Source organism: Carcharodon carcharias, chromosome 7, assembly GCF_017639515.1.
Source record: "Carcharodon carcharias isolate sCarCar2 chromosome 7, sCarCar2.pri, whole genome shotgun sequence".
NCBI classification, from domain to species: Eukaryota; Metazoa; Chordata; class Chondrichthyes; order Lamniformes; family Lamnidae; genus Carcharodon; species Carcharodon carcharias.
The window spans coordinates 137,838,830-137,853,033 of record NC_054473.1 but is presented as its reverse complement, the minus strand read 5'-3'; the positions used below and the strand labels follow the sequence as shown (position 1 = coordinate 137,853,033).

Sequence of the window (14,204 nt, the reverse complement as noted above, 5' to 3'; positions counted from 1 at the left end):
AACAAGCCTGGGTGGCTTGGCTGTTAAAGGGAGCCCAGGCTGCCTTCCTGGGAAGGAGGTGCTGGATGTTTACATTTGTAGACGATGGCAAGGGCAGTTGTCCTGACTGTAGGTAGACTGTTATTCTTCAAGTCTCACAGGGAGGTGTTAGGAATGTCAGTTTTTATCAACAGCTACACTTTAGGCCAGGATTGCCCAACCTTTTTACTCGGGAGCGGGGGTGGGGGGTGGGGGGGCACATTTGCATATTTTTCTCACTCAAAGGGCCAATGAGCAAATTTCAGAAAGATGAGGTTTGGCTCAACAATAAATTGAATTTCAAAAAAAAAAGTTGAGGTTTGAAGGAAAGAAACAATTGCTGAGCAAAAGTACAGCAATGACATAGCAATAAAATGTTAAGTTAAAAAAGAGTGATTAATAAAAATGACCAGAGTGTGAGAGGGCCAATGTGTGTGTTTCTGGCTCACTCCCAGTCTCAGGGTGCTCACTTACTTACTTCACCCGTGGTGAGTGGGTGTGTCTGTATGTGTTGGTATGTAGTGGTGAGAGTGAGCGAGAAACATGAGGCAGACTCACACTCACCCCCACACACTCACTTAGTCTCGCGTACTCCCCCCCACTTCACACTCACTCACTTAGTCTCTCGCACTCCCCCCGCACACTTAGTCACTCTCTTGCACTCCCCCCATGCACACACTCACTCTCGCACTACCCCACACACTTACTCATTCTCTCACACTACCCCTCCACCCATACACTCAGTCACTCACTGTCACTCTCACACTCAGTCAGTCTCTCACTCCCCCCCCCAACACACACACACACTCTCACTCCCACACACTCACCAGGGCACTGTCTTCTCCCTGGGCCCGCCAAAATTTCGCCCTCCCCAGGCCCACCAAAACGTCGTCCTTTCTGAGCCCAACGTGACTTTACCCTCCCCATGCCTGAGGCAACTTTGCCCTCCCCAGGCCCAATGCAACTGCCCCCCCTGGACCCGATGTGACTGCCCTCCCTGGGCCCGATGCGACTTTGCATTCCCTGGACCAAATGCGTCTTCACCTTCCCCAGCTGGGGTGCAGTCTCGGAGGAGAGGAAGCCCACGATCTTAATTGTTGTTTCTGTGACACCAACAGTGATCATGACCCACAGTTTGGAAAGTATTGCTGTACATCCAGTCTGTATTCTTGTTCGTCAGACTTTTTTTTTATTCATTCAGGGGATGTGGGCTTCACTGGGTGGGTCAGCTTTTATTGTCCATCCCTAGTTGTCCATGAGAAAGTGATGGTGAGCTGCCTTCTTGAACCGCTGCAGCCCATGTGGTGTAGATACACCCACAGTGCTGTTAGAAAGGGAGTTCCAGGATTTCGACTCAGTTACAATGAAGGAACTGCAATATATTTCCAAGTCAGGATGGTGAGTGACTTGGAGAGGAACTTCCAGCTGGTGGTATTCCCACCTATCTGCTGCCCTTGTCTTTCTAGATGGTAGTGGCCGTTGGTTTGGAAGGTGGTGTCTAAGGAACCTTGATGAATTCCTGCAGTGCATCTTGTAGATGGTACACATTCTGTTACTGTGCGTCGGTGGTAGTAAATGTTTGTGGATGTGGTGCCAATCAAGTGGACTACTTTGCCTTGGATGGTGTCAAGCTTCTTGAGTGTTGTGGGAGCTGCACTCATTCAGGTAAGTGGAGAGTATTCCATCACACTCCTGGTTTGTGCCTTGTAGATGGTGGACAGGCTTTAGGGAGTCAGGTGGTGAGTTACTCGTCTCAGGATTCCCAGCCTCTGACCTGCTCTCGTAGCCACAGTATTTATATGGCTTGTCCAGTTTAGTTTCTGGTCAATGGTGATCCCCAGGATGTTCATAGTGGGTGATTCAATGCTGGTAATGCCACTGAATGTCATGGGGTGATGGTTGGTTCCCTCTTGTTGGAGATGGTCAGTGCCTGACACTTGTGTGACGTGAATGTTACTTGCCACTTGTCAGCCCGAGCCTGGATATTGTCCAGGTCTTGCTGCATTTGGACATGGACTGCAAGTAACATCATGCAGATTTCCTAACAGGAAGTGCTCAGTCTGCCCTCAGTGTGTCCCTTGCATCTTGACTAAAAAGAACTCACAGGGGACAGAATTTAGCTGCTGCCCATCCCGTTTATGCTGCTTTAGAGAGCAGATAGAAGTTAAACATTAAAAATAATGCTTTCCCATTGGTTGCTTGAGGCCCAATTGACATGATTTTCAGGAAGACTTCAAAATGGACAGTCAGACAGCCCAAAGCAGGAGGATGCTGAATTGTCTATGCAAATTTGAGGACTTAGGCCAGTAAGAGACCCCGTTTGCAATTTTCAGTACCAATGGGCGTGGTTTGCACCACACATGCTCTACTTAGTGATCCAAAATTTGAAGCAACAGAACAATAGGCAAGTTTGGGATGTAGGAATGATTTATGAGCAGCCAGGAGGAGCATTAATATGCCTCCCAACTTTCCTGTGGGAGCTCTCATGCATACCCACTACTTCCACCTTTCTATCACTTTGTTTGGCTGAACTGGCTAGGGTCCATGCCAAATTTGCTGACTGTCTTTCTCCAACCATTAAGCTATTCTGTTGCTGATGTTATGAAACGAGGCCCAGCCACTCAAAATAACTGTGTATCTGTTATAAGAACCACGCTCCAGTTCTACTCGGCCTTGTGAATCATTGCAAAGCAGTTTTGGCAAGCTGTGTAAGACTACAGTGAGGAAGCATCTTGTGTTACTTAAGCTTCAAACCAGTTGTAATAAAAGTGCAAGCAACCATTCTTCCTCTTTTAAATGTTAGCGAAGATTGGTCTCCCATATCAACTTGAGCTAACAAAAACAACATCCAATTCCCACTTAATTTTTACGGAAGTTAGGGTTGCATACTGAAAGCCAAGATCAGGCAAAGTTGAGGTTAGAGGCCAAAGGTTAATTGGACCATTACCACAGACCCCTTTTTAAAGTCATAAATTTTGTATTTGATTTTATATTTTCATTTTAATTTCCTGTCCTCATTTGTAATGGAACTTGCTTATGTCAACTTTACACACTTCAGTTGCACCTTGCTGCCAGGTTTGGCACAAACACATGCTGTAGGTGAGTGGGTGTAATGAAGGTATGGCAAGTCTGCATTGGCAGTTTCACATTTATATGCAAACTTAAGAATTAATGATAGTAAACATTGACAGGGTGTGTATGTAGACAGAAAATTTTAATACTTTAGTCATTGATAGCCCATGATGTTGCACCAGGTAAATTGGAGAATATCGTCTATCTTACCATTCTGGGGCCAAGGGTTCAAATTGCACCACGTCAGCTGGTGAAATTTAAATTCAATTAATAATTGTAATGCTAGTCTCAGTAATGGTGATCATGAAACCATTGTCCATTGTCATAAAAACCCATCTGGTTCACTAATGTCTTTTAGGGAAGTAAATCTGCCATCTTTACCTGGTCTAGCCTACATGTGACTCCTGACCCGCAGCTCTGTGGTTGACTCTTAACTACCCTCTGAAATGGTGTGGCAAGCCATTTGGTACAAGGGCAATTGGGGAGGTGGGGGGCAACAAATGCTGGCCTTGTCAGAGATGCCCACATTCCATGAAAGAATAAATTAAGAAATATGTGACACCTTCTCCCGAACCTTCCTTTCATCATTTTGAAACCCACATTGTGCAACTTGTTGTATTTATAGATGTATCTATTGCACAGCCAATAATTACAATAATATGGTTTCATATTATATATTATTTGGAAATTGAAAGTTTATATTTCAACTATACTTTACAATTTAAGCCATTTGTAAGTTGCATTTAATATATTGCATGAATTTACACATCACTTCATTTGAAAGTAAATTTTACCAGAATCCAAGAGCTGGATTTCACAGGGGTGATGCATTGCTCACCACCACCCCACTGTTGCAAGAGTCGGCCAGCAGCTGAAGCACCTAAAAGAAGCCTGTTCTGCAGCCATAATGCACTGCCTGCAGGCTAAACAGGCCGAGAGTCGGACTTTCGCACCTCAGTGGGAGGAAATACCGCTCTCAGGGCTGCCGGCTAGTCTGACTGGCTGGCAGCTCTAGCAGTCCCAGCCATGCCAAAACTGAGTAGTGGGCGCTGCTGGGACTGCAAGCCGGCTCACAGAGAAGGCAGCTATGCCTTCTGAATTGAGGTAAGTCAGGGGTCTTGGATAGGGAGGGATCAGGCAGCCTAGGGAAGGGTTAAGGGGTTGGGGAGGGGAGTGGTTGGGAAGGTTTGTATTTGAGGCCAGGTGAGGAGGAACAAAGATGCTGTGATACCTTGGTTTTCCGGGGGAGGGGGGGGTGGAATACAGATTTGCCCCGATGTACAAAAAGCACCACCCCTCCCCCCCTCCCCGGATGCTGTGCCCCTCTTCCTTCCCACCATTATAAAAGTTTTTCTAGAAAACGCCATGCCCAATGCTGCCTGCTTTATGCTGTGGGCAGCTTATTATCTGGGTCAACTGACTTGTTAACAAGCTCAATTGACCATTAATTATTCATTTACAAATGGCAGGCTGGCTTCGGTATAAAATCCAGGGTGGCCATAAAATCCAGCCCGAAGAGTTTCCCACTTAAATTATGTGTTGTTACCCTTTAAGATAGTGAAATTGAGCTAAAAACAAAAAACTGCGGATGCTGGAAATCCAAAACAAAAACAGAATTACCTGGAAAAACCCAGCAGGTCTGGCAGCATCGGCGGAGAAGAAAAGAGTTGACGTTTCGAGTCCTCATGACCCTTCAACAGAACAGGAAATTGAAATTGAGCCCTGTTTGATTTAATGTCAATGCTGGCTTTAACAATTCTCTTTACTTAGTGAATTTGGATGAAAATTAAGTAGAATATATGACATTTTACTTGCTAGCTCTTAACCATTTAATTGAAAATTTTAATTTCTAATACCTCAATTATTCATCTTACTCCTTTTTGTAGGATTACTGTATTGCTTTAACTTTAAGAAGACAATGGCTAAATCTTGAAGCTATAAAGAATAATCACTGGCAGTTATTCTCTGAAGACACACGAGGGCAGCAGGGAAATTGTGCAGAGTAAATATATGGAGTACTTCATCCAGTATGAATCATGTTGTATCATTCATTTCGAAGCTAAAAGTAGACAGCAGTCAGAGAGAGATACACTTGGACTGAAGCTTGCACAAGAAGTTCCTGGTATGCATGGGCTTTTACATTTTCTCAGTTTAAAAAGAATGCACTCTCTTTACATATGCTGTATAGTTCTATAGTATAGCATCCAATTCTCAGATGTTCGCATTTTTATGAGGATAACTTCCCAGAATTAAGAGTTTCTCCTTTTACTTGTGTTAAGAGAGTACTAAGGTCTCCTATGTTTAATTAAATATGGCTTTAGCTGCCACAGTTCCAACAGTAGTAAAACATAGCCTTGAATATTTTGTAGGGTATTTTATTATTGCACTCATATGTGAAATTCATCTTCTGTTCCTGACTGTGCCATGTTTTCTGCTGTTTTTCAATATTTAGCTTTGACAAACAAAAGCAGAAGCTTTTACAGTGGTGCTGTGAATCACCGTGAATTGTGGGAAACTGGTGACACTGGTTCATGAACACCCTGTTGAGATCAGTCACAGTGGTGCTGTAGTGAAACAAAATATCAGCTGTAAAATGTTTGGGCTTTACATATTGAGAAATCAATTAATGGCACTAGAAAGAGAAAGACCATCTTTATTGATGATCAGGGAAGGGTATTGCTGGAAAACAAAATTTGTACAACAGTTTCCCTTTGCTCCTACCCCATAATTTTTAGCAATTCACTTATGACTCTCGTACACCTACAGAAAGGTTTGTCACTACAGAAGTTTGTTTAAATTAAAAGACTTTATTCCATTAACGTCTCCATGATGTACTTTACATTGAATATGCGATTGAGAATGAGCCAACTTTTCCATTGCAAATAGATAATACCATAGACGTGCAAGCTCAATCGAATTAAGCATAGCAAAGCTTTGCTTTTAATTTAAAGGTTTGTTAAAAATAAAATAAATTATTTCAGTTTGATTACAGTTTTCTTTCACCTTCTCAGGTGAAATTCCTCAACTTCTCCATGTGCGCCCAATTCAACTTTTCCTTCATTCTGACAATCATTTTCCTCAAACTCATTTAGCAGAGCCAGGACAGAAGAGGTGCAGCATGACAGGCGGACTAAGGGTTGGCCATCCTGCTATGCACCCTGCAAAATATACCCATCCAGCTTTATGCCATGTCATGCATGATGTACTGCTGCCAGCGTTCACTCAGTGTTCCACTCTAATTAAATTTCGCTTGACGTGCAAATCATATTGCTGTGACTATGGATCACTTTCTGTGCGTGCTGACCTACATTGACGCCAGATCCAGAAACTTAATTTCTTCTTACTCTCATCCTCTTTCTGAAGTTTGTAGAACACAAAACAAAAGCTATAACCTGTGTAATCGGAACACCGTCATTTTCTTTCTCCCTCTGACAAACCCGGAATCACACAACCAATGTACACTGCTTCCTTTTTTGAAAAAAGCCAGAGTGTTTTACCTCAGTAAAGCTTTTTGAAATTTGATTTCTAGCTTTTCTTCAAATAATTTTGTAAAACCTGTTATAAACCAAAGAAAAAATATCCCTCAAGATATCAGACTTTATGCTACTGATGCAATCTATGGATGCACTGCAAATGTTCACCTCAAATTTAGCTCAGTTTTGCCCAAAGCTGTGAACACTATCAAACCTGAGCCTAGGCTCTTGTGAAACAATGTGACTGTCAAGTAAAGAAGTATTTGAAAACATTAAAAATCAGAAACTTAATTCAACTGATTAATTCAATAGTTTTATGGTGAAATATATCATTTCCTGAAATTTTTGGTTGAAACACTTTCAGAAAGTTACTGATGAAATAAATCCCAGAAAACATTTTGTGAAAGTGAGATTAGAGATACCAGGTTGCACTTTCACAATAAAAGCAGAAAATGCTATAAATACTCAGCAGGAATAACGGTATCTGTTGAGAGAGAAACAGAGTTAACATTTTAGGTCGTGACTTTTCCTCAGAACTGGGAAAAGTTAGAAGTGTGTTAGCTTTTATATAGGTGAAATTGGGAGGGTGGAGAAAGAACTAAAGGGAAGGTCTGTGATGAGCGGAAGACAGGTGACATTAATTGACTGAAGAGTTGGTGGGGAAAAGCCCATGCACAAAGTAATGGGACAAGTAAAGAAACAAAAGATGGGCCCAGAAAAGGTATGAATGGCAGAACAATAAACAGCTGCAGTCCAGAGGCAAAAATAAAAACAAGATAAAGACCAATATATGCAAAGAGAAGGAAACAAAGGGCTGTACTTCCTCGGAGGGGCAGTCAGTGTCAGATTGCTATTCCATGCCCACTTACCCTCCAAATTTCTTCCATGCCTGTCTCACCTGACCTTCCGACTCAGGTCGGGCGAGATCCAGGCAGCGCAGCTATCTCCGAAGCCCCAGTGTCGCAGCCCAGCACCATCAAACTGAAGGCCTTTTTGATAGCTCTAGATGCCACAAAGCAGGTAAGTTCACAGGTCTGATTGAAATTGACAAGACGGAAGAAAGTAAATGAAAGGATTTGGTGGGTTGGGGGTGTTCGGAAGTCAGGTGGGGATGGGGGTGGGTTTCGGATATCTCGGGAGGTGGGGAGGGTCAGGCATTCGGGGGGGCTGGGATGGTTGGACGTTTGGGATGTATTGGAGGATCGGGCATTCGAGGTGTTGGGGGCTAGGAATTTCTGGGTTGGTCGGAATTTCAGGGGGGTCGGATATGCGGCGGGGTGGGTGGCTGGGGTGGTCGGACATTGGGAGGGGTTGGGATATTGGAATTTCGGGGGGCTGAGGGATGTCGGACCTCGGGGTGGGAGTTAGATCGGGTCGGGGGATGACAGTCGGGCCCATGTGTCTGCTGCCCTAGTCCGTCACGTTGGTAGCAGTCGTGAGTTTGGAAGCTGTTGTCTAAGTAGTCCTGATGAGTTCCTGCAGTGCATCTTGTAGATGGTACACACTGCTGCCACTGTGTGTTGGTGGAGGAGAGGGTGAATGTTTGTGGATGGGGTGTCAAACAAGCGGGCTGCTTTGTCCTGTCAAGCTTCTCGAATGTTGTTGGAGCTGCACTCATCCAGGCAAGTGGAAACTATTCCATCACACTCCGGACTTGCGCCTTATATATGGTGACAGGCTTTGGGGAGTCAGGAAGTGAGTTACATGCAGCAGGATTCCTAACTTCTGACCTGCTCTTGGAGCTACAGTCTTTGTATGTCTGGTCCAGTTCAATTTCTGGTCAATGGTAACACCCAAGGATGTTGATAGTGGGTAAGTCGGTGATTGCGATGCCATTGAACATCAAGGGGCGATGGTTAGATTCTTGTTGGAGATTTTACTTGCCACTTGTCAGCCCAAGCCTGGATATTGTCCAGGTCTTGCTGTATTTGGACATGGACTGTTTCAGCATCTGTGGAGTCACGAATGATGGAAGGAAGGTCATTGATGAAGCAGCTGAAGATGGTTGAGCCCTGAGGAACTCCTACAGTGATGTCCTGGAACTGAGATGATTGACCTCCAACAACCACAATCATCACGTTTTGTGCGAGGTCTGACTCCAATCAGCGGAGAGTTTCCCCCGATTCCCATTAACTCCAGTGTTGCTCGGGCTCCTTGATGCCACACTTGGTCAAATGCTGCCTTGATGTCAAGAAGAGTCACTCTCACCTCTGGAGTTCAACTCTTTTCACCATTTTTGAACCAAGGCAGTAATGATGTCAGAAGCTGAGCGACCCCGGCGAAACCCAAACTGAGCATCCATAGTACTTTGCTTCTGCACTTTCACAAAGATGTGATTACATAGGTTTTTTTCCATAATAGATGCAAACTTTGAAATTTATAATAGAAAATGTGGGTGTACCAAATGGGGGAAAATATGGCAACAGGAGATCAAACAACCCAACCAGAAGTTATATGAGATGTTTGATTTTAAATATATTGTGGAAAGGTGGATAGATAGAGAAAAATTCTGAGCTGGGAATATTTTTTTAACACCTATCAGATTTCAGAGTAAAACTTGCTACATTCTTTTGTTAGTTTCATCTGAGACCTTGAGACAGATATAAATACATAACTTTAATTCAAAATTAAGAGTCAGCACGAGTGTCAGGAGGATAATTAAAAGCCACAGAAGATATTTCTGTGCGCAAGATGGCCTAGGTCAGGTTTTTGTATATAATCATTATAGCTGTAGGCATTCTATCCTGAACTGAAAGGGTCAGAGTTTTAAAAGTCAAAAATGGGCCTTGAATGAAAACAAATGAAAGTCCTTTAGCTGGAGAACTTAATAAGCACAATTTTAGATTGCATTGAATAGAAATGGTTTTATTTATGAATATTAAGTCCGTTAGTAGGACTTTAAGCTTATTGGATTTAATTTTATGCTGTTTCTCCTGCCTTTGCAAGATGGTCACCAAAACCCTTATGTGCATGCATTCTAGTTTGCTGATGCCACTCCGCTACACCCAGCCTGCCAGCACCATTGTACATCCGTCAATATGTTCTCCATTCTCAGTCCGATTCCAACACCATCGGTGTCCTAGGAAGTAGCTCATCTCTTTCTGAACTCACCTCAGCTCCCCGCATTCCACAACTTTTCTAATTGATTTTGTAATGCAGTTCTCAGTGGAGAAACAATGGAGTATTGATGCTGTTCTCGGATTTTACAAAGACAACATTCAGACAATTGGTTAATGCATCTCTGCCATTACATGACTATTTTGGGCATTTGCACAAGCTTTTCTCTTTTATTCCATATAACCCTGCCCATCAATAACTTGTATTAATTCAGCAAATGGAAAAAAATCCAAAAGACTGCAGCTGCTTTGGTGTCTTGTCCTATTATGGACTTTATGAGAATAGTTATTTTTCATAAACAATGAATCAAAAGGGAGAATCTTGATAAAAGAGGATGAAAACCAATAAACTAAAAACGCATTGCAGCATCTTAAAATAATCTAATAACCCAATACAAAGAATCTAAAAATAAAGAAAAAACAAGGCCAATAAGATATATCAAGCTGCCTAAAACACAGCCATGATGATTTGAGTAGCGCCATCTTTCCTGGCCACCGCCTATTCTGTCGCTTGCAATGACATAACAGAGTATGTGTGTGCATGGCATTGGCAGCAAACGCAGTCTTAATTTTAAGTGACCTGCACTTCACTTTGAGGTGCGATTCAGGCCTCCCTGAGGGTTATTCTGTTATTTGTATCAATGGATTTCAAACTTTTAATCTGTTGCACACTAAGCCCACTACTAATCTACCCACAGGCAAGGATCAATCCAAGTATACAAGGAAAGACAAAGATATTTTTTGATCCTCTCAAAGCCTATAACTAGGCCTTAGCTGTTAGCCCACCACTGACAAATGCCACTGTATTTTATATTTTTCTTGGACTATTTACCATATGGTGAGTAAGCAGTGCTATTGAGGCAGAAAACATTTTGTGGTGTTTGCCTAAATGAGAAATCAGGTCAGAACTAATGTGAAGTGGTCCAGATGGTTTCAACTAATGCAATGTGCTCCCTCCACCCTAATTCATGATCACTTTCAGCTTTATATCCCTGTTTGCATGCTCCACACATGGAATTCCAGATTACTAATTCTCTTTTTCTCCACCATTAGTGGTCATTCTTTCAGTCACTTTTTGGAACTTTCTCCTAAAATCCCTCCCTCACTAAGTTTCAATTCCAAAAATTAGTATTTTGGGATAGGTTCATATATCAATCTGAAAATGTTAAATACATTTTGTTCATTATACTATTTTTGGTCCTATTTTTCTTTCCATATCCACATATGCAGACAAATATTTGCATCCTGCCAAATGACTTGGCTCAAGCTAATGAAATTCATCCTCTGTCACCAAGAATTTTTTCCCTCTAAATTTGGGCAGTGGTTTTAATTGGGCTGGGAAACTATAAAGTACTGTATTAAATATATATCTGAACTAGTTGAATTAGTTAATAAAACTACAAATAAGTAAAACGTTTAAGTTAACTCCCTATCAAATAGAGTGATGTTAGTGCAAAGGGAGCAGCTGATTGGTGAGGAGCTGGAGTTTGTATTTATATCTTACATTATTTTGGTGAAGTCAATTAATAATCCAATCAATAGAGGCATAACAGCATCCAAGCCCCATGTAGTGCAAATCCTGTTCCATGTGGGAACTCTAAAACACTTATGTCCTGGACAACCACATGTGCAGGAAGTGTAGCCAGCTGGAGCAGCTCAAGCTCTGGGTTTCAGAGCTTGGGTGGCAGCTGGCATCACAGTGATACATCTGTGAGATTGAGCATTTCGTGCTTAGCACATTTCTGGATGTGGTCACTCTGCAGCTTAAGTGTGTGCAGACAAAGAGGTAGTGGATGACTGCTAGACAGTCGAGAAGGAGCAGGCAGATAGTGCAGGAGTCCCCAGAATGCATCTTGCTCTCCAACTGATGTTCAGTTAAGAATACTGTTGAAGCTGAAGTGCAGGCAGAGCCAAGTCCACGGCACCACAGTTTGCTCAGTTGTACATGGGGGCAGGAGGAAGATTGGGAAAGCAATAGTGGGAGGGGATTTTATAGTTAGGGAAACAGTTGGGAATTTCTGTCACAGCATGCATTAATACAGGCTGGTATTTGCCTCCCTGGCTCCAGTCCCAATAATGTCATTGAGCAGCTTCAGAGCACTCTGAGTAGGGGGGAGTGTGAACAACAGTCGTGGTCCATAATGATATCAAACACAGAGATAAAAACAAAAAAACTGCGGATGCTGGAAATCCAAAACAAAAACAGAATTACCTGGAAAAACTCAGCAGGTCTGGCAGCATCGGCGGAGAAGAAAAGAGTTGACGTTTCAAGTCCTCATGACTCTTCGACAGAACTTGAGTTCAAGTCCAAGAAAGAGTTGAAATATATAAATTTTTCCAAGTCCCGACGAGAGCATGAAGCGGCACCGAAGTAATCATCGATGTACCGGAGAAAGAGTTGTGGAAGGGGGCCGGAGTAGGACTGGAACAAGGAATGTTCCACATACCCCATTAAGAGACAGGCATAGCTGGGGCCCATGCAGGTACCCATAGCCGCACCTTTTATTTGGAGGATAAAAGGTGTGGCTATGGGTACCAGCATGGGCCCTGGAGGGTACCGCTTCATGCTCTCGTCGGGACTTGGAAAAATTTATATATTTCAACTCTTTCTTGGACTCAAACTCAAGTTCTGTCGAAGGGTCATGAGGACTCGAAACGTCAACTCTTTTCTTCTCCGCCGATGCTGCCAGACCTGCTGAGTTTTTCCAGGTAATTCTGTTTTTGTTATGATATCAAACACATAGGGTAGGATTTTTACCTAGTCGGGCAGGCGCAGTGTGCGGGCCTGGGAACGGTCGTGAAACCAACCACCACCTGCAGCCGGGCCCCGACTGCGATATCACACTGGCTGGCCAGTTAATGTGTGAAATGCATACTCAGAGCCTCAGCGTTGCTGGGGTGGGGACGGGAGGGGTGTGAGTGCTGAAGTGTGCACATGCACGGGGGTGGTCTCAACGAAAGCTCCCTGAAGGCACAGAGCTGCCTCAGGGAGCTGGAGATTTTTAACATTACGAATAAAGAATTGAAAAATAAGGGAAACATGTCCCCTCATGTGACTCTGTGCAGGGACATGTTAAAAATTAGTTTTAAAATTTCTTACTTTTTTTTAATCACTGGCCGAAACTTTCACCCACCGCCTGTGGATGAGGTTTCGCAAAAAAATAGGCCGCTTGGCCTATTTACCAGCCTGCCGACCATAAGGTTGGAAGGGCAGGGAAAAATTCAAATTAATGAATTAATTAATGAGCTTAACAGCCCTCTTAATTGTCAGCGGGTGTGCTGCCAACACTCGCACGCACCCACCAACCAAAATATCGCATGAGTGCGCAATGACATCAGGATGCTCGCCCGACATTATCGCGAGCTATTTCATGCTCGTGCATGTTGGGCATGCACCCATACTCCGAGCTGAAAATCCTGGCCATAGGTAGAAAAAAAGATGGGTCCTGCAGGCAGAATTTAGGGAGCTAGGAAAGAGCGTAGCAAGCAGGAAGGAGCTAAGAAACAATAGAGGTACCAGTACTTTACTGGATGTATTCTACAGGCCTCCAAGTAATGGAAAAGATATAGGGGAAGAGATTTCCAAGGAAATTACAGAGAGATGCAAAAGACTAGTTATAATGCAGGGGCTTTAATTATCCTAATATACATATTAATGTAAAGGCCAGGGAGGGAGCAGAGTTTCTGAAGGAGAATTTTCTATATCAGTCTGTTAGCAGTCCTATGAGGAATGAGACATTTCTGGGGGCAGAATTTTCCCAGAATTGCACTAAGTGCGGTAGCGGCTGGGTAAAATGGAGTCCTACCCGCCAATAAAATGGTGGGTTTTTATGCCATATCTTCCCGAGCCCACCTCATTATATACTAACTTCTGCGAAACACACCATTTCCATGGCGGGCAGGCTCGCATTCGACTGCTTGCCATCACCCTTGCTGTTGCATCACGCAGGCCGCCATCTTTAAAAGGCAGCCGCCAGCAAAGCGCTTATCGCCACCAGCTCACCACCGCTGCCCAGGAGACATGGCCAGTAAAGGCAAAAAGACTATAGCCTCCCCCCCCCTTCAATGATGGATCCCTCAAGCGGATGCTGTGAAGGCTCGCCAGGATGTGCTCTACCCCCCGCTCTGGTTGCAGGATGGGTAGCAATGACACCAACCTGGCTTGGGAGGCGGTGGCAGCGGTGGATAGTGCGAGCACCCTGCAGAGGTGGACAGCCACCCAGTGCCACAAAAGGATGAATGACCTCCTCTGTTCTGCCAGGGTAAGTCACTCTTCATCACTCCCAACTCACACACTCACAAACCCTTCACACATCCACAGGGCCCTTACTCACTGCCAGTGCAAGGGACATCACCATTCACTCTTTCACAAACACCGTCATTGTCCTCATCCTGTCGATGGGACCACTCATCACCCACACAAGCCGGCATACTTATTATTTGGCCCAGCGGGCGTTCTGATACGCTCTCCCTGACTCTATCCATGCAGAACAAACTGGCTCACAACAGGAGGGAAAGGTCACAG

General features: G+C 43.8%; 1 protein-coding gene across 7 annotated transcripts in view; it reads left to right on the top strand.

Annotated features, from left to right (window-relative positions):
• Positions 1 to 14,204, top strand: part of fto (FTO alpha-ketoglutarate dependent dioxygenase) — a 426,363-nt gene that overhangs the window by 219,902 nt on the left and 192,257 nt on the right. The window contains exon 10 of one of the 7 annotated variants that reach the window (XR_005943489.1): positions 4,977 to 5,093. The exons of 4 other annotated variants lie outside the window; for them this stretch is intronic. Coding sequence is in view for 2 of the 3 variants with exons in the window: in XM_041191089.1 (XP_041047023.1) it covers positions 4,977 to 5,096 (120 nt within the window). In the remaining variant the exon portion in view is untranslated. Of the gene's footprint in view, positions 1 to 4,976; positions 5,973 to 14,204 lie in introns of those variants that run through there. 2 more of the 7 variants (XM_041191089.1, XM_041191088.1) reach the window with 2 other exon arrangements.